The sequence below is a fragment of the Procambarus clarkii genome, chromosome 57, assembly GCF_040958095.1.
Source record: "Procambarus clarkii isolate CNS0578487 chromosome 57, FALCON_Pclarkii_2.0, whole genome shotgun sequence".
NCBI lineage: Eukaryota > Metazoa > Arthropoda > Malacostraca > Decapoda > Cambaridae > Procambarus > Procambarus clarkii.
The window spans coordinates 11,939,041-11,960,142 of record NC_091206.1 but is presented as its reverse complement, the minus strand read 5'-3'; the positions used below and the strand labels follow the sequence as shown (position 1 = coordinate 11,960,142).

The following is a 21,102-nucleotide window of genomic DNA, read 5'->3' as shown; positions in this document are numbered from 1 at the left end:
GCCCGTAGCAGCTGTCTAACTCCCAGGTACGTATTTACTGCTAGGTGAACAGGTTCATCAGCGTGAAAGAAACTCTGCCCAATGTAGTACAAGATCACTAAGACTGTCATCCGAACTGGCGGGATACAAGTCACAGCCGACTGTGTAGCAGGCAGGCAGCGTTGTAGCAGGCAGGCAGCGTGTAGCAGCCAGGCAGCGTGTAGCAGCCAGGCAGGCAGCGTGTAGCAGCCAGGCAGGCAGCGTGTAGCAGCCAGGCAGGCAGCGTGTAGCAGCCAGGCAGCGTGTAGCAGCCAGGCAGGCAGCGTGTAGCAGCCAGGCAGGCAGCGTGTAGCAGCCAGGCAGGCAGCGTGTGTAGCAGGCAGGCAGGCAGCGTGTAGCAGCCAGGCAGGCAGCGTGTAGCAGGCAGGCAGGCAGCGTGTAGCAGCCAGGCAGGCAGCGTGTAGCAGGCAGGCAGCGTGTAGCAGCCAGGCAGGCAGCGTGTAGCAGCCAGGCAGGCAGCGTGTAGCAGCCAGGCAGGCAGCGTGTAGCAGCCAGGCAGGCAGCGTGTAGCAGCCAGGCAGGCAGCGTGTAGCAGCCAGGCAGGCAGCGTGTAGCAGCCAGGCAGGCAGCGTGTAGCAGGCAGGCAGGCAGGCAGCGTGTGGCATTCGGTGCCTTGCTGGAGGGAGAGGGAAGACACATTTGCACCGGCTGGTTAAGATTTCAAATTGACTGACGGCTGGAAGCGAGTCCATTGATTTTCTACGATACGCGAGTGCTTCCCAGGAGTGTGAGTGGGTGTGTGCGTGTGAGAGTGAGTGGGTGTGTGCGTGTGAGAGTGAATGGGGGTGTACGCGTGTGAGAGTGAATAAATGAAGGTAGATGTATGTATTTACTATTTGCGCCTGCAGAATTGAGCTATTAGCTCTTGGACCCCCGACTTTCTAACCAATCTATTTTCATCTTATTATGTGTACTACATATATGTCTCTAACACACATCCAGGAAGCAGACCGTGGCGTTCGTTTAACTCCCAGGTACCTATTTAGTGCTAGGTAAACAGGGGCACCAGAGGTGAAAAAAACTCTGCCCATTTGTTTATGCCGCGACTGGGAATCGAACCCGGGCCTTAAGAACTACAAACCCCGAGTAGTATCCACTCAGCCGCAAGGTCTCTGTGATGACCGGATCTCTCTATCCACCTCTTCCACCTATCCACCCAAACTCACTCCTCACTCAGTCAATATATATCTCTCTCTCTCTATTATATATATATATATATATATATATATATATATATAATATATATATATATTAATATTTTGTCTCCCCTTCATCCCACTTTCTATCTCTCGGCTTGAATTTAATATTTGCCTCATTCCTTCGCGGAATTAGTGCAGTTTCCCCATAATTCTTTAACTCCAGGTTCTCTCTGGATCGTGTTCTTACCCTTATAGAAAATAATTTTCCCATCATTCAATCCTCCAATTCCTGAACATTGTGATCACCATCTTTCCGGAAGTTACTCCCCCCCCCCCCCCCACACACACAGTCTAGCTACGCTGGCGGACCCTGAAATTGTATTATTTAAAAAGTCTAGCTATTTTTTGATTACCTTCCCATAGTGAAGGTTCTCTGTAGAATCCTTACGGGTCCCCGTCGTGGGTCTGACAGGCGATTGAGTACTCTCCATCGTCCTACAAATCTACATTTGAAACCACAACCATCTGGCTTCCTGTCACTGAATTTCTTATCATATTGAACAAATCCACAAGGGCCGTGACGAGAATTCGAACCTGCGTCCGGGAACATCGCAGACACTGCCTTCTCTGTATTCTTATCATATTCTCTATCTTGTTTTTCTGGCGTTGTGGTATCCATATCCCTCGGATCACCAGACAAAAAAGATTGCCGCTGTCATGGCGCTGCGTGATACTGGAGGAGTATACTGTACTCGAGGGCGAATATGTACTTGTGCGTGATACATCAAGATACACAGCCTCTCATCTGCCGCTGTCAACCAAGTACGAGGTCCATGTTAACTCGGAGAGGTGTTAAGTCTTGTTTGGCTCAGCACGTGGTTCCCCATGGCCGTTACTGAAGCAGATATCACCCCCCAAGACACTCATTCATCACTGAGCAGTTTCTATCATAAGCACTTCATATACATCTCTTTCCCTACACCCCCGTCCCCTCCACTCTTGCCACGCATCACTAGCAGGTCACAGCGCGTGATGGGGCACTTCAAGGCGCGAAGGATGGCGCCATACAAGGCGCGAAGGATGGCGCCCTACAAGGAGCGAAGGATGGCACCTTACCAGGAGCGAAGGATCGTGCCCTTATGCCGGGATAGTGTTGCCTCGCTCTCTCACACCCAAACAATACCTGGCTGCTCGCAGGATAAGGAAGGAGAGGGAGGAGGGGGTGATGCTTGGCAGCGATGACCTGGTGGGTGGAAATACAGGGGGAAGATGGAGAGGGTTGAAGTGAGCAGAGAGTGGCAGGTGGAGGAGAGAGTTGAGGGAAGGAAGAACAAAACATAAGAGGAAGGGAGTTGGTAGAAGTTGAAGAATTATGATAATGGGAACGAAGAAAGATTAAGAAGAGGATCATGACAGACACATTATATGCAGAACTCATAACTGACCTTATGGATGATATTTTGCATCGCACATACACATACACATGCACGCACACATACACGCACACATCCACCCACTCTTGAATATGCATCCCCAGCATGGAACCCTTACCTATAAAAGGACAAGGAGAAACTACATATGGTCCAGAGATATACAACGAGACTCGTTCCGGAGCTATGAGGAAAGACTGAGAGAACTGGACCTTACTACACTGGAGGAAAGGAGAGATAGGTGGGACATGATAACAACATACAAGATTCTAAGGGAAATTGACAAAGTAGACAAGACAGCGTTGTTTAAAGCTTGGAACAGCAGAACGAGGGATCGCAGATGGAAAGTGGAGAGACAAATGAGTCATAGAGACATCAGGAAAAACTTGTTCACCGTGTGAGCTGTCAATTAATGGAATAGATTAAATGCAGAAGTCTATGAAGCTAATTCGATTAAAAAAAAGTATATATAAATATGATCAAGGTATGAGAAACGAGTCATTGCATTAACCTAAGAACGTTTGGAAGACTAGGAGCCTAGCTCGACCCTGCAAGTTCATCTAGGTGAGTACACAGACACTCCCTCCCTCCCTCCCTCCCCTCCCTCCCTCCCTCTCTCTCTCTCTCCTCTCTCTCTCTCTCTCTCTCTCTCTCTCTCTCTCTCTCTCTCTCTTTTCCGAAAACTGTTTCAAATGGTTCCAAAGCCAAACAGCCAACTGTTTCTTTCTCGTAATCAACTAGAGCGATTTTGGGTCAGGAAAACTCCAGTAAAATTCCGAACTCCCGCAAATTCGAGAAGCCTATCGCTGATCCTGACTTCTGGCGGGAATCAGGAATGTGTGGAACGTGACTGAAATAGCGATATATATTGTCTTACACTTTTATATTAGGCGATTAGCACGGGATATTTCCCGAGCATAACATTCAGGGTGTCCCAATTCGAAAGAAAGTTGGAGAGCCTCCACAATGAATAGGAGTTTTAACGGCTAGGGTGTAGAAGGTGTGGGTAGGCGGAGGACACTCTAGTTGAACTTTGGCTCCTGTGCTAGAAATACCACATGTTATCTTGAGGTTATCTTGAGATGATTTTGGGGCTTTAAGTGTCGCCGCGGCCCGGTCCTCGACCAGGCCTCCACCCCCAGGAAGCAGCCCGTGACAGCTGACTAACACCCAGGTACCTATTTTACTGCTAGGTAACAGGGGCATAGGGTGAAAGAAACTCTGCACATTGTTTCTCGCCGGCGCCCGGGATCGAACCCGGGACCACAGGATCACAAGTCCAGAGTGCTGTCCGCTCGGCCAACCGACTCCCCTCGACCGGCGTCGTAAAACCTGGGAGATAAGACCCAAATACGTCGACAAACATGGCTGACATGCGAAACATAAACAAAACACGGACGCCCGAACACAACTTAGGACTCTCCTGGTCACCCGAGGCAGCACTCTATACCTGCACTCTACACCCGCACTATCCTGCCCCACCTTATGGTCGGGACCCACAACGCACTCTTGAGGAATATCGTACTCCAGAACTTCAACGTGCTGAGACGGTCGTAAGGTCGAGTTTCGAGTTGACCTCGGAGGGAATATAGCCCAGATCGCCAGACTACGGCAGGGAGATGCTGGCGGGAAGAAAAACCTAAGATCCGTACTCCGGCGAAAATCAATTAGACGGAGCTAGAAACGTCTTTTCGAAGTCATCAATGCTTCGACCTGCAAACCTGATCACTCATGCTAGCAAAAACTACGAGCAATTCACGTGACATAAGGTTTATTATCCATTTTTGTTCCGGTTTCGATCATAACGCGAATTTAAAAACCTGTCGAGATTGCCAGCGGCGGCGCCATATTCGCTTTTAAAGCCGGGTGGAGACTGGTGAGGCTCTTTAGGGGGGTGTAGCATGGGCGCCGCGGAGACCAAATGTATGAGGAACACGCGTCCTAAGGCAAGGGAAATGGAAGGGAAAGCTTACATGGGTTAGTGAAGGGAAGCTCTGGGAAAGGCTACATGGGTTAGTGTAGGGAAGGTCTGGGAAAGGCTACATGGGTTAGTGAAGGGAAGGTCTGGGAAAGGCTACATGGGTTAGTGAAGGGAAGGTCTGGGAAAGGCTACATGGGTTAGTGAAGGGAAGGTCTGGGAAAGTCGTCGTCCCTTCACCTTCTAGTGTGTGGTCTGGTCAACAAGGATCTCTCTATTATTTGTCTTACATAGACGGAAATAGGAACAGACTCCTGCCGACTCCTGCTAGCAGGCTGAGAGGTTTCCCCTTCCCATAGCTCCTAGTAAGCCTTACCCACGAGTTTTCCCTGGAACACGATCTGCCAATCGGTTAACCAGGTACGTAATTATTGCTGGGTAAACAGGGGCGAGTATTTTTCACCTAATATTCATCTCAAATCTCTCTAAAGGTGTACCTTCATACTTATTTACATATTTAATAATTCATATATCTATTTAAATGTAATATTTTCTTTTATTATATAATTTAACGCACTGCCTTTTCAAGAGTAAACAAGTTGCCTTCACGAAAATAATTTCCATGCAATAAATTTTTACAAACAAAAACAGATAAAAATACCGCAATGCTTTCACGCACGAGTTAAAAAGCTCTACCATACTAGTTACTAATAATAATTTACTAATAATTTACTAATTTAGTTACTAATAATTACACATAGTACTAAACGAAAGTCCACCCTTGTGCACTTCCCCTAGGTAACGAAGAGCATTTGTGAACTTGAAGCCCATTTGTGAACTTTGGGCTTGTGAACTCAGATACATTTAACGGGCTCACCATAGCCCGTGCTACATGGACACTTCGTTCTGAGTAGCTAAATCTAAAACAACAACAACAATTAGATAAACAAATCCACAAGGACCGTGACGAGGATTCGAACCTGCGTCCGGGAGCATCTTAGACACTACCTTAATCGGCTGAGCTACGACAGGGTAAAAGTGACAGGGTTAGTGTGATCTCTGTGTGTAACAACCAGATACATTACAGGGACGCGCGTAGCCAGCATGAATTAAAGGATGGCTACTCACCTGCTTGTCGCCATCGTAGTAAATCAGATTTTCGGGCGAAAGAACGAACCAACGATCTTTCCAGTTCGTGGGGGTGAAAGACCTCTTGTTCTGCGACCGCTTTGTCATAAACGCTTCTTTCAGCACCTCTTCATTCTTTCCCGCCATAATCTTCGTCCTAAACAGTGAAGAGAAGGAGTTGGGGGACTTGCCAGCCGGTGTGTAGGGAAGCGACCTGTTGGAGCCGTGGTGGTGGTGGCGAGAGGTAGTGGCGGAGCAGGCGGCGAGGGTGGGGGTGCTGGCGTAATGGGAACCACCCAATCCCTCCCACTCCCTGTAACAACAATAATAAGTTATAATGAGCACGGGCAAAGTAAGAACCTGAAATATACAGACTTGGGGAGAAACATAGGCAATACAATGAACAAATCCACAAGGGCCGTGACGAGGATTCGAACCTGCGTCCGGGAGCATCCCAGACACTGCCTTAATCGACTGAGCTACGACAGGGTAAAAGGGTTCAAACCGAAGTTCTATTCTTGTGGATTTGTTCATTTGATGCATCACGTTAGTGTGATCTCTGTGTGTGATAGTCAATACAATGTCTGAAATCTAAGCAGCAGTAATATAGAGTCCGTCCGACTTAGGCTAGTAAGCAAGACTTTACGCATCTGATTAGGCTTTTTTTCACCGCATTTTCGCTATAGTTTCTAGGCCAGTAGAAGGAAGCTTTCCTCGGGTGAAAGTCTGTGACGATCTGTCTTTAAAATTTAGTGCGTATATGCACTAAATTAGGCCTAATATTGCTTATATTAGTCCGAGGATTCATTATTTAGGCCCGGATAGGCTACGTTTATGGAAACATTAAGTTTTTAATATGCCTTTTAGCATTCAAATAGTACAAAACGTGGACTTTTACTGCGGACAAGTGTCTATATTTTGTACAATACATTCTTAACAGCTAAAGGTACTATTATTATTGGAGGATGTGTTGACTACTAAGATAGACGTAATGTAACTTGATCAACACATCGTAATGTAACTTGATCTGGCTCTCAGGCGTCCAGACAGTTTTTCGTTCAGGTATAATGCACTCTATAATAAGATTAGATTAGGAATATATATGAGGATATGATATGTTTAGTCATCTCATGCATTACTTTCTCAATGTAAGTAACACAAGGGACGAAATCTTTTGTCCAAAAATGACTGTGTTGTATATTGTAGCACCAAACATTCGATACACAGCTTGAAAATCAAATGATGATTGATGAAGATTAAGCCACCTAAAAGGTGGCACGGGCATGAATAGCCCGCAAGTGGTGGCCCTTTTGAGCCATTACCAGTATCATTAGATGATACTTATTTACATATTTAATAATTCATATATCTATTTAAATGTAATATTTTCTTTTATTATATATTTTAACGCACTGCCTTTTCAAGAGTAAACAAGTTGCCTTCACGAAAATAATTTCCATGCCATAAATTTTCACAACGAAAACAGATAAAAATACCGCAATGTTTTCATGCACGAGTTATCCACCAGTATCATCATTAGATGATACTGGAGATCTGTGGAGGTGCGACTGCACCCTGCGTGACGGGAGATGTCTCCCCCGTGTTGAAAATCAGATTGATGATTGATAAAGATTAAGCCACCCAAAAGGTGGCACGGGCATGAATAGCCCGTAAGTGGTGGCCCTTTTGAGCCATTACCAGTATCAAGAGCTGATACTGGAGATCTGTGGAGGTGCGACTGCACCCTGCGTGACGGGAGATGTCTCCCGTGTTGAAAATCAAATACACTATACTTTAAGACAGACAGACAATTATTCGAAATAGCTACACTCCTCCCCTCACCCCACTCTCGTCAGAGCGACGGTCTCGTTTCTTGAAGATTGGCATTCAATCCCCGGCCGTTAAAATGATTGGGCACCTTCCATTCCTTGTCAAATCCAAATCATTATAATCACATCCCTTCCAAGTGCTGTAATAGTCGTAATGGCTTAGTGCTTTCCCATGATAATTGGCAACAAAAATCAAGGATGTTGCTACTGCGTGTCACAGTTCGAGATAACATTTATCCACTTATAGTTCAATGAAGACGGGGCCCGTACTCACTGGAGCCAAGCCGGCCTGTGCCTGGTGAAAGCTTCAACACATGTTGCGGACACTAACCGCAGCCTCTACTGGCGTCGGGAGGGGGCATAAGCCTCTCAGTGACAAGGCTACACAAGGGGTGAAGGAACCTACGTAGCACAACTTTCATTGCTATGCGTCTTTCTAGCAAATTAAGGAATGTACCGTTATCTTGAGATGATTTCGGAGCTTGACGTCCCCTCGACCAGGCCTTCTTTTTGTTACACATCCCCAAGAAGCAGCCCGTAGCAGCTGTCTAACTCCCAGGTACCTATTTACTGCTAGGTGAACAGGGGGCTTCAGCTTGAAAGAAACTCTGCCCATTTGTTTCCGCCTCCACCGGTGGATCGAACCCGGAACCTCAGGACTACGAATCCCGAGCGCTGTCCACTCAGCTGTCAGGGCCCTGACAGCTTTCTGTCCTTCAGCTGTCACCATCCCTAGACTTGCTACCGTACCTTGACAAGGACGGCAACATATTCGCAACAGAACGGAGTTGTGGAGTTGCATCTGTTGAGCACACATCCATGACGTAAAACTTGTCCTGGGTGTCTGATGGTAAGATGAAACAAATGCAAGCAGAGTCCAGTCAAAAGTATAGCATCAAATAGCTTATTACAAGACGGTCAGCACTACATACACCGGCGATCCTCATAATGCCAGCCTTGTGAAACGTGTAGCCTACAACATAATACATTAACTCAAAACATAGCCTCTCATAGATGGATAAATTTTCGTCTGCATTATCAACAATATCGGATTTTCACAATACTAAACAAAAATTTCACACGTAAGTAGATATTCACCTCCAAAATCTGTTAAGCAATAACAGCACCAATAAGCTTAGATAAGAAGCCGTCGACTTTCTGAAGACGCTAGCTGGTGTCATTAACTTTCATCACTAGCTGGCGAGGTAAACTTCCAGGCTGAACTACGCAGCCCTTCCTGTCACCAAACAGACGTGACCAGCATACTAACCACTGGTCCACTGGGCCTGGACCACTTCTAATTGGTTAAGGCAAACACAACCTGTTATGGCTAGATTACTGTCCACTTCAACACCGAGTCTCCTTCACTCGGACACACGTTTGGCGAGAGTTCTGTAGAGTCCTCTCAGGTCTGGTGTTTATGTTTTGTCCAACATATATATATATATATATATATATATATATATATATATATATATATATATATTATATATATATATATATATATATATATATATATATATATATATATATATATATATATATATATATATAAACACAACTTCTGACGCTAATATACGATAATTATGAAGTAGGATATTCGTTCACCAGACAGCTGCTCTCAACAAAATCAATATGGAAAGCCCAAACCCCGTCTTATCTGACCTGAAGAAGCAGGCAACCCACTAGGGCACGTCCACCTCCTTCAGTACTGCTATCTGGCTAAAATGAAAACAAAATGGGATTTAACACCGCCGTGCCGAGTCGACATCTTTCAAAAACATCCTAAAGCAAATCGTTAAATGATATTTGAAATTTATATGACGCGCAGCGCAATAATCTTTGTCATTTTCCTCAGTAACGGTTTAAGTTTCTGCAGCTCGGATAATTGTCTTACCACAATTGTGGTAAGACTAAGAAACTAAAGTTTGTTACTAAGAAACGTAAACAGGATTCAGACAAGCTGGTGAACGACTGGTGTTGTCTCAGGAACGACTAGTGGTGTCAGGAACGACTGGTGTTGTCTTAGGAACGACTGGTGTCGTCTCAGGAACGACGAGAGAAAGCAGGCTGTGATGTTCACCATATATTAAACAGGTCTTCCCTAATAATTTTAGCAGACATGAACTCTCCAGCCTTTTTCATCGGTTCAAAATTCAAACTGAAAGATGGAGTAAAGGTGGAGAGAGAGAGAGGTGAGAGAGAGAGAGAGAGAGACAGAGAGAGAGAGACAGAGAGAGAGAGAGAGAGAGAGAGAGAGAGAGAGAGAGAGAGAGAGAGAGAGAGAGAGAGAGAGAGAGAGAGGCGGGGGGGAAGGGTTAAGGTAAATTGAGAGGGGCAAAAGGGAAGGAAAGTGGGAGAGGGTGAAGCGAGACCCGGGTGCAGCCGAGTACCCCATCTAGTACACGTGTAATATATATATATATATATATATATATTATATATATATATATATATATATATATATATATATATATATATATATATATATATATATATTGGTAGCCATCTTTGTATGTTCTTTAGTGGAGTCTTGTTTGTGCATTACCAGACGCCTTGAAACCGATGATGATGTCTTGCCTATATACTGAGATCGTTAGGGCTGACGGTCCCCGAGTTGGCCTGTGAAGGCATAGACGACATTCATCTATTTCAAGATGGTTCATCTGGTGTCAGGAGGATTCTTGATAAGCAAGTTAGCGGTCTTCCTGCACTTGAGGTTGACTTTCAACTACGTCTTCTGGTTAGTGCCGGTAGAGGTCACGTTTCTATCAGTAATATAGAAAGCCAGATTCACGAAGCAGTTATGCAAGTACTTACGAACCTGTACATCTTTCCCTCAATGTCTGACGGCTTTGGTTACATTTATTAAACAGTTTACAAACATGAAAACTTGCCAATCAACTGTTGTTATTGTTATAAACGGCCTCCTGGTGCTTCGGAGCTCATTAACTGTTTAACAATTGTAAACAAAGTCGCCAAAGATTGAGAAAAGATGTGCAGGTTCGTAAGTGCTTGCGTAACTGCTTTGTGAATCTGGCCCCAGGACTATTTCCTCCATTTGATGAGCTGTGGGGAAAAAAAAAGAAGTTCCTGTAGAAGAGTTTAATAGGTAAGACAGATTCTGAGGTGTTAGCCTTTTCATCTGGCGATTAACATGGCGATTAGCATGGCGATTTACCTTCATTTTAATTATGTCTTCGACATATCCGTTAGCATACCCAATTACTGAATATTGGCTCATGCGCCTTACTTCACCTCGCCATTCTTAGTTATGCTGATTGATTGATGAAGATTAAGCCACCCAAAAGGTGGCACGGGCATGAATAGCCCGTAATTAGTAATGCGTAGCCACAGCTAACGTGTATCCACTTTATTCACTTCTGCCTCTGAAAATGTTGACACGATCAACAAAACATACCCCCTCAGCTTAAACCCATATAAAACTATAACGTGAACTTTTAGAGAGTTAATTTTTCAACTTACTTCTCAAGGAAAGAACATTAAAAATAAAGAAGATTCGTGCTAGAATGCAGGCGATGAGTCACAATAACGTGGCTGAAGTATGTTGACCAGACCACACACTAGAAGTTGAAGGGACGACGACGTTTCGGTCCGTCCTGGACCATTCTCAAGTCGATTGAGAATGGTCCAGGACGGACCGAAACGTCGTCGTCCCTTCAACTTCTAGTGTGTGGTCTGGTCAACATACTTCGTGCTAGAATCACTTATCAAATCCCTTACTGTCAAACACAATAATATTCATATATGTAATTAGTAACAAAAGAATGAGTGCACGGAATTCATGTGGATCCTATAATTCAACGGAACATTTAATCTGTGCTGAGTGACCTTATAAAAAGAGAACCGCATAGATTTGCAAGTCAAAGTAATTTTCGGAATTTAAAGCTGCACATCTACACGCTACTCTGATGGGTCTCAATTGTGGTTCTGACTGTAACCTAACTCTCTCAGTCTTGTCACACTCAGAAGCATAGTTTTGCTCTTTTTCTATATTAAAATAGACCGTTTGTTTGTCCGTCTGGACAGGAGGCCTGCTCGAGGACCGGGCCACGAGGACGTTGAGCCCTGAAATCATCGCAAGGTAATCTGTCCAAGGTTGGTGGCCAGATACCTGGTGTTCTGTTTCGACGGCCACGATTAACGTGACTGAACTTCGGTCACATAAGAAATGAAGATGTTCCTTTAATGTTTCATCTTGTGCCGATAAATGGCAACAAGTCTTTTGCCGTTTGACATAATGTAATACGGAAATTTAATTCCTTCTAATACCGAGCATTGTCCACGTTCATAAAATATTTTCACACCCTACTAAAACTCGGCCCGTAAATTGTTTACAGAAAAATATGGAGAATCTTACTTACGTAGATGAGTATTGAGACACCACCGTTAACGAAGACATTTCCAGTTTGATCCACAGTTCATTGGGAATTTAAGTATCTCTTAAGTCGATCTTCTTTTTATCAAGTGTATCAAATCCTCATTTAACGTAGATAATCCGATTTAACAAAACGAATTATCGACGCTTTGACATTCAATATCAATATGCGCAATATTCGCTTATTAAATATTGCATTATTCACTTACACACACCGACACTTAATATCTACCACACACCGACACTTACATGTTTAGTTGAGAGGCGGGACCAAAGAGCCAAAGCTCAACCCCCGCAAGCACAAATAGGTGAGTACTTAATAGTCACCACACACAAACACTAATCGCATTGTTGTTGTTATAGATTCAGCTACTCGGAACAAGTTCCAAGTAGCACGGGCTATGGTGAGCCCGTATTGGATTTACCTGGCAGAGGAGCGGTGCTGAATCTCTCGCAGCTGCCTCTGCTACAAATGCTCTCTAACCTCACCATCAATGCTCATTCAAGTCGCCTAACAGCCCCATGCCCTTCACCCTCTCCGATATGTTTAAAATAATCTCTCCTATCTATATTTGTATATCCCACTATAGGTCTTTTTTTCATGTATAATAAGGACAAATGTAAAAAATCAGCTCAACCAATTATTGTAAACACCACTTGTAATTGCTCCCCCTAAAATAACTAATTAACAAATCGTGTTATTGTAAACATAATTTGTACATTTTCTTCCTGTAACAAATAAATTTTTTTACAATGATTACAAATTTTAAGTAAGTATTTCTTATACTCCATTTTATCTGTAATTCGCTACTGACAGTGAGCAACCAAGTCTTACTGGCAAAAATATATAAAATCATTTTTGGTCTTTTAAATTACCAAAGTTGTGGCCAATAGAATACTTCCCATTCTCCTCTTTTCCTATCAAACACTAATAATATATATATATATATATATATATATATATATATATATATATATATATATATATATATATATATATATATATATATATCGTACCTAGTAGCCAGAACTCACTTCTCAGCCTACTATGCAAGGCCCGATTTGCCTAATAAGCCAAGTTTTCATGAATTGTTTTTCGACTACCTAACCTACCTAACCTAACCTAACTTTTTTGGCTACCTAACCTAACCTAACCTATAAAGATAGGTTAGGTTAGGTAGGGTTGGTTAGGTTTGGTCATATATCTACGTTAATTTAAACTCCAATAAAAAAAAATTGACCTCATACATAATGAAATGGTTAGATTTATCATTTCATAAGAAAAAAATTAGAGAAAATATATTATTTCAGGAAAACTTGGCTTATTAGGCAAATCGGGCCTTGCATAGTAGGCCGATAAGTGCATTCTGGCTACTAGGTACGACATATATATGTATATATATATATATATATATATATATATATATATATATATATATATATATATATAATATAAAACGCGGGTTAACAGAGAGGAAGTAACTCTTCCTTAAAAAAAAAAAATCGTGATTTGGCTTCCTACCGGGAGCCGGTGGCTGAGCGGACAGAACACTTGTCGCGTGATCCTGCGGTCCCGGGTTCGATCCCGGGCGCCGGGGAGAAACAATGAGCAGCGTTTCTTTCACCCTGATGCCACTGTTACCTAGCAGTAAATAAATAGGTACCTGGGAGTTAGTCAGCTGTCACGGACTGGTTTTATTGTGAGTTGTTATAATTGAAATAACGAATCACTGCCGTTTATAAAGTTAAATTATTAAGGCAATTATTATTATTATTATAAATATAATATGATGTAAGTGTGATTTTAATTTAATAGATCGCATACGTGTAAATATAATAACAAAAATCTATATCTGAAAAATATAATGGGATAAAATTATAAAGAGGAAAAATACTGATCAAACAAGAAATCTAAGAGGTGGAGAAGGGAAGAAAATTCAAGTCACCATTTGACTTTTGCTTTCCAACATTTCTATGAATAACCCCATAATAATAAGTCTTCGGCACTTGTTAGCTTATCCCGTGTTCATGACGATTAGCTTATGTTCTTGACGATTAGCTTATGTTCTTAACGATTAGCTTATGTTCTTAACGATTAGCTTATGTTCATGACGATTAGCTTATGTTCTTGACGATTAGCTTATGTTCTTGACGATTAGCTTATGTTCTTGACGATTAGCTTATGTTCTTAACGATTAGCTTATCCCGTGTTCTTGACGATTAGTTTATCCCGTGTTCTTGATGATTAGCTTACCCTATGTTCTTGTAATGCCGACTACTAATCACACGACCCTGCATGCTTAATCATCCAGCGAGATATTTACACACTATGTAGCTCATCACATAGTATAGGGTAAGCTCCATAAATGCGAATGTACATGTTTACAAAATATATATACGACAAAATCCCCTCGTTGCAAAAAAAATTTCCTATGGTGAAACCTGTGGCGGCAGCGTTTCCACCCGACACGACCCCTAATGGTGCGGTGGGCGGAGGCTGCGAGGTGTTGGGGGCCACAGGGAAGGTGTTGGGGGCCACAGGGAAGGTGTTGGGGGCCACAGGGAAGGTGTTGGGGACCACAGGGAAGGTGTTGGGGACCACAGGGGAGGTGTTGGGGGCCACAGGGAAGGTGTTGGGGGCCACAGGGGAGGTGTTGGGGACCACAGGGGAGGTGTTGGGGACCACAGGGAAGGTGTTGGGGGCCACAGGGAAGGTGTTGGGGACCACAGGGGAGGTGTTGGGGACCACAGGGAAGGTGTTGGGGACCACAGGGGAGGTGTTGGGGGCCACAGGGAAGGTGTTGGGGGCCACAGGGAAGGTGTTGGGGGCCACAGGGAAGGTGTTGGGGACCACAGGGGAGGTGTTGGGGGCCACAGGGAAGGAGGGGAGGGGAGGAGTTGTGGGTGAGGACAGGCTGTGGTGTTTAGTCTAGTTTGGTGAAGTTCATTTATTATTCAGCTAATACCCACTATGTGAGTGATGGTGGGAAAGCTTACAGTCATGGGCTTAGGAACAGAGTCCCAAAATACGTCTAGTTAAGCGAGTTGCAGTTTTGACGAGTTCGTTACATAGTTTAATATATAAACTATATATCAAACTAGTATCATCCTGAGAGCTCAAGAAGTTCTAACAGCGTCTGAGAGTTTGGTAATTTAAGAGGTGTATTATGGGGTCCTATACCCCATCCTGTGGGTGAGTGGCAGGAAGGTTTCAGTGTCACATAATATGATCAAATACTGGTCTCAAATCATATCCAAGTTAAACAATAATTTACATGATGTTGTTGTTGTTATAGAATCAGCTGCTGGGAACAAAAAGTTCCAAGTAGCACGGGCTATGGTGAGCCCCTAGTGGACTTACCTGGCACAGGAGCGGGGCTGTAACTGTGATAATTTACATTAACAGAGTGCCAGTTATATCATTTTAATTTGTGAGGTGTATCCAGTGCATGTGAGGTGCGCACTTGCATGCGCCACCAACAATAAGCAAACTTAAGTTACTAGACTAAGGTGGAAGCTCAAATTTGGGTCGGTATACCTCCCTTCGGCTTTCGGGCTCACCATAGCCCGTGCTACATGGACACTTCGTTCTGAGTAGCTAAATCTGAAACAACAACAAAACCTTCCTTCTCCAAATGTTAAGCGCCTGTGGCAGAGAGAAGCCATGAGAGAACAGGGGAAAAAGGTCTGCGACAGGGGCAAGAAGTAGTGAGGGGAAACAAAATTACATGAATAGGTAATTTAATTATCAGGAGAAAGCGTTAAGCCAGTACGACTATATAGCACTTAGTGCTATATAGTCTAAGGACAATGGGCTGGGATAGGATGGGAAGGGAACAACCCGTTCTCGCACTTTCTTACAGTCAATATTGACTTATTAAATACGTGCATATGTGACATACTAAACATACTAGTTTACCTTGAAAAGCTTCATAGAAAACACCGACCTTACCTAACCTTCTTAGTATGTTAAGATAAGCATCTTATTGCTTCGTAATTACAATTATTACTTAACCTATACCTATAATAGGTTAAGGGGATCACAAGGGGATCGAACGCAGACATGCAAGAATCTAGACCGTCGTTGTACCGACTAATCCAAGTGGTTAAGATTAGGGATATGAATAGAAAATATTAAGCTGGAAATAAAAGAAGTTATAATTGTATTAGAATATTATGTATTTCTTAGCATTCTTATGATGCATTTAACTACTCCTACAGTGTCATTTGCAACAGCCGTATCACTTTGAGTACTAAATTTGATATAGCAATTGTAGTTAAAAAAAAAACATAAGGTTACAGATACGAAGTCCCTCGATTGTTTCAAGCGCGGGTTGGACATGTACATGAGTGGGATTGGGTGGTTATAGACAGGAGCTGCCTCGTATGGGTCAATATGCCTTCTGCAGTTACCTTTATTCTTATGAAGACCAGACCACACACTAGAATGTGAAGGGACGACGACGTTTCGGTCCGTCCTGGACCATTCTCAAGTCGATTGAGAATGGTCCCGGACGGACCGAAACGTCGTCGTCCTTTCACATTCTAGTGTGTGGTCTGGTCTTCATACTTTAGCCACGTCATTGTGACTCATCGCCTTTATTCTTATGTTATTATGAAGTTTATCATATTATAAGATCGTAAGTATCATATCCATATACACAGCGGAACACCCTCCAACTTTAGTGAGCATCCCTCCTACGTTACATAAATATAAATTCCATTATAACTATTTAAAAAAAAAAGAATCGGTATCTTTGAGAGAAACCCTCTCACTACCCGGCTGCACCCACGCAACCGCTCCGCCATTTCCTCCACATTTCCCAATACAAAACTCAAGATGGGCCCATTTTCTGAGACGGCAGTTGCCAACTTCTTCGAGGCTTCCTGGCCCTTTGGAAGACTGGTGGTGCTGGCCACGTTATCGGCAACTCCTTACTAGCGAGACACCGTTGTGCCACCACAGAGATAAAGAAAGGTGGCTCCCTCTTCTGGCAATGACAAACTTCTGTGCCACAACTGATTGTTGTACTCACTTCGGCGTTCAAGATTGAATTCCCTGGAAACACAAACCGTAACTGTCTCTTATTTTCCGCTTGTTACAACTTGTAATAAAGTTGTTACATCTTGGCTTAACGTGTTTATGACGTGTTAGAACGTTGTTACAACTTGCTATATTGGCTGTTATAACTGGTTAGGTGTTAAAACTTGTTCGAACGTTGTACCAACGTCGTAGTTTCGGTGTGTGTTTGGCGGGTTAAGGCCTGTTTCGTGTGGAAATGAATGTCCTTTTCCCGAAATACAAATAACTCAAACTGCAAATTTATATGCACTTTAAAATCACTAAATATTAACAAATATTTACATTATTATTTACGTCAGCTGAAAGGAAGGAAAAGGGTGAAAGTGTAATTACGTCGGAAGTGAAGAGAGATGAGCCGGAGACAAGAGGGAAATGAAGTATGGTACCTGGATGGGGTTCTGGAAGTTCTTTTACTCCCCAAGCCCGGCCCTGGGTCAGGCCTTACTTGTGAGAGCTTGGTCCACCAGGCTGTTTCTTGGAGTGGCCCGCAGGCCCACATACCCACCACAGCCCGGTTGGTCCGGCACTTCCTGAAGAAAACTATCCAGGTTTTCCTATAAGGAAATGGTTTTAGGTGTGTTTTATGGTAGATAATTAATTGGGAAATAGTACTTGATGAGCAAGGAAAGGAGTAGGAGATTGTGAAGGATAGAGCTGGGATAGAGGATAGAACCGGATAGGAGATGACACAGCTATGAAAAAAACCGGCAAAGCTGTGGCGCTAAAAGAGGTTAACATCCACACACGCAGCCCTGTTGGGAGGAAGCCTGTTGCCAGGCTTTTCTGGTGATAACTTGATCAATATGGGTTGTTGCAGTGATAAAGCTACTGGTACAGGTGGAGTTGGAGGAAGGCTGCCCTGGAAAAGGGAGATGGGAGAGGAGGTAAAGGGAAGATGGAAAAGGGACAACTCGGAAAGGTGGCGATGATGAGGCTGTTGGGAGAGGTGGATACGTGAGCCCCGGGGGACTTAGTTGTGGAATTGTTGAAGTGTAAGGAGTAGATATGAGGCTGTTGGAAGAGACGATGAAGCTGGGATAGAGCTGGGAAAACTGGTGACTGGTGACGCTCTTGAAGAGTTGATGAAGATGGTGAATCTCTGGAAGAGTAAATGGAACTCTTGGAAGGGATTGAAGATCTGGATGAGAAAGTAGAGACAAAGTTTCGGTAGAGGAAGTGGATATCGTGAAGCTCTATGAGAGGTCGTGAAGCTCTGAGAGAGGAAGTGAAGCTCTGTGAGAGGAAGCCGAGATAACCGAACTCTGAAAGTGGAAGAGAAGGTGAAGAAACCTTTGTTAAACCAACTTCCAAAGTACAAAGTATATTCAGTTCAGTACTCTGTACAGATACTCGTGCACCAGTACACAACACCATACACTGCCGAGGTGAACACACATAGACCAAAGACTGATCAGGTAAACCGCGATTCTTACCCTTTTCCCATGTTAATCTTATATGAAGTAACAGGAAGTGTTCTACTCACAGCGACAAGTTTCGAAATTTATTCTCATTTCAGTGTTTTATTAAATGTAATATTGCGCGAAAAATATTTAGACTAGGATCCTGCGCCAGATTACAATAATAATAATAATAATGTACTATTATTATAGAATTTGGACCTGTCATCTTGCACAGGATTCTAGCCTGTATATTTTTCATTTTCCTTAATTTAATTCCCATGTGATTAAAATAAATTACTAAAAATAGGCAGTAGCTAAGGCCTCACCGCGGGATTCTTATCTCAGCCGGGCTCCTTCTTTACTTCCGGATCCAAGAAAATGGGCGCTCGAGTAATTTCTTGACGCCCACTGCATAATGTTGTTGTTTAAGATTTGCTACTTGGAACAAAAACTTCCAAGTAGCACGGGCTATGGTGAGCCCGTAGCACTGCATAATGTTGCGAGTCCTTAACGTAGTAGTATCACGTCTTTTTTTTAATCACTAATGTATACAAAAATGAGTAGAATTACGATTGCTTCATAAACTTTACAAATTTTATGAAGGGGAAAAAATTTTGTTCAATGCCATTTGAACGTGCCCAGGCAATTCTGACGGGGCAGAAACGGCTGGGCACGTTTCATTTTACCTAATGCCTCTGTTCACCCGGCAGTGAAAAGGCTCGGGATTTAGCCGACTGTTGTAGGGTTACATCCTGGGGAAGATCAGTAGTTCGATCTTAGGGCGACTGCCATACAAGCCTAATGTATGTGTACTCACCTAGTTGTGCTTGCGGGGGTTGAGCTTTGGCTCTTTGGTCCCGCCTATCAACTGTCAATCAACTGGTGTACATATTCCTGAGCCTACTGGGCTCTGTCATATCTTCATTTGAAACTGTGTATGGAGTCAGCCTCCACCACATCACTGCCTAACTGTGTTTACTTCCTTGTGTGTTTGCCTGTTTATCTGTGTATGACAGCCTTGTTTTAAGTGTAAACTCTTTAACTTAGGCCTAAACTAATCTTAAATAAACATAATATCACATTAATTATCTTAGGGTAATTAATGGTAGGGCATCCTCCAAAGGAAATCTGATCAACCAGGCTGTGATACATATGCCAGGCTGTGAGCAGCCACATCCAACAGCCTGGTTGACCAGTCCAGCAACAAGAAGGCCTGGTCAGAGACTGAGCCATGGGGACATTGATCCCCGAAATCAATGCAAGGTAACTACATGGTAAGGGGTAAAGTGGGCAATCCTTATAATGGGTGACAGAAATGCCAAAATCATTCAACAGACTGATGACTTTTAATATAAGTTATAAATTGAAGACATCCTGCAGCATTGTTCTCAACTTCGATTACCTTAGCTCAGGCTCTCAATTTTGATTAATAAACATACAATAATTTAAATCACATTCTTGGCCACTATAATGCCAAAAAATATTTTAAATTTGATAATAAATTTTGCATATGTGCACTGTTTGAATAAGCAGGCCATTTTACTTCAGGCTAACATGCATGAAGAATGCTGCAATAAGTCTAACTTTGTTAGCAAACCAATAAATCAAACTGTACACATGCAAAAAAACAAATATGGTCACTTTGGAACTCATCTGTAAAATGTTGCCAGTAAAATTCTGGCAACTACTTGTACTGTATATATAAAATTATGTTTTTGCTCTGCAATGGTATGGGTGTGGAAGATAATAGGATAGATATATATATATACAGTATGTCAAACATGTTTATATTGTAGCAATATGGGAAATGGGTAAAACACCCATTTGTCCAAAGATCAGCACCTGGGTATTCAATCATTTGGTGCACACCAAAACTTTTGACACTGACACTTATTTGTGTTATACATCCTTGGAGAATGAATGTACAGTACAGCCTATTTCTAGCGTCATTTTATAGACATATCTCTCAACTTTTGCTTCATAACTTTTTCAAATAAAAAAATATTACTATTTTTTTTAATCCACCAAGAAAGACAATAACTTAAGTGTCCCAATGCCAAAGACTCTACCCTATACATTAATAACATTGTAACTGAGGAAAATGGATAAAATTCCACTTGTCTGGATACAAGCACTCGGGTATCTGGACATCTGGTGCATACTGTAATTATGGACAATGCTGTTTTGTGGTCAAAATTTCACTGGGGTTTGCATTCTTTAAGTTTTTCATTTAATATACCCATTTCTTAGCCAACAATGATTGATAATATTCAGCCTTTGGTTACTAGTGACTTTACACATACAAACTTTTAACAAACAGTAATACAGGAATAGCATTTAAAAAAAAACTAAATTTGAAGAGTTTTGAACAAAAATTTCATATATGAATTTTATCTTGTTCAATCAATATATAGTGTGCAAGAAACATCACTTGTCTACATTTACATTACATCCTGGTGGCATTGATGGGACTTCAATGTCCCATCAAGTATCAGCAAAACTTAATGAAGTACAGTAGTGAAAATTATAAGTTTCAGTTCTACATATAAATAAATATGTACGGCTTGAGTAACATAAATATGCAAATATAAAGTTGTCACTCTCCTAACATTTTTTTACTAAAAATAGTCATACACACTGGAATGTACTCAATAATGCAATACTGTGCCCATGAAGATATCTCACAAGAATGACAGTGTTCAGAGTTCCTTGGCACATCCAAGTCTCTTGTAACCAT

At 42.6% G+C, this 21,102-nt stretch overlaps 1 protein-coding gene across 2 annotated transcripts in view; it reads right to left on the bottom strand.

The window, feature by feature from the left end:
- Window positions 1–21,102, bottom strand: part of Btk (tyrosine-protein kinase Btk29A) — a 495,654-nt gene that overhangs the window by 456,359 nt on the left and 18,193 nt on the right. For both annotated transcript variants that reach the window (XM_069306275.1, XM_069306274.1), the window contains exon 2: window positions 5,655–5,967. In XM_069306275.1, coding sequence (XP_069162376.1) covers window positions 5,655–5,967 — 313 coding nt within the window. The remainder of the gene's footprint in view (window positions 1–5,654; window positions 5,968–21,102) is intronic.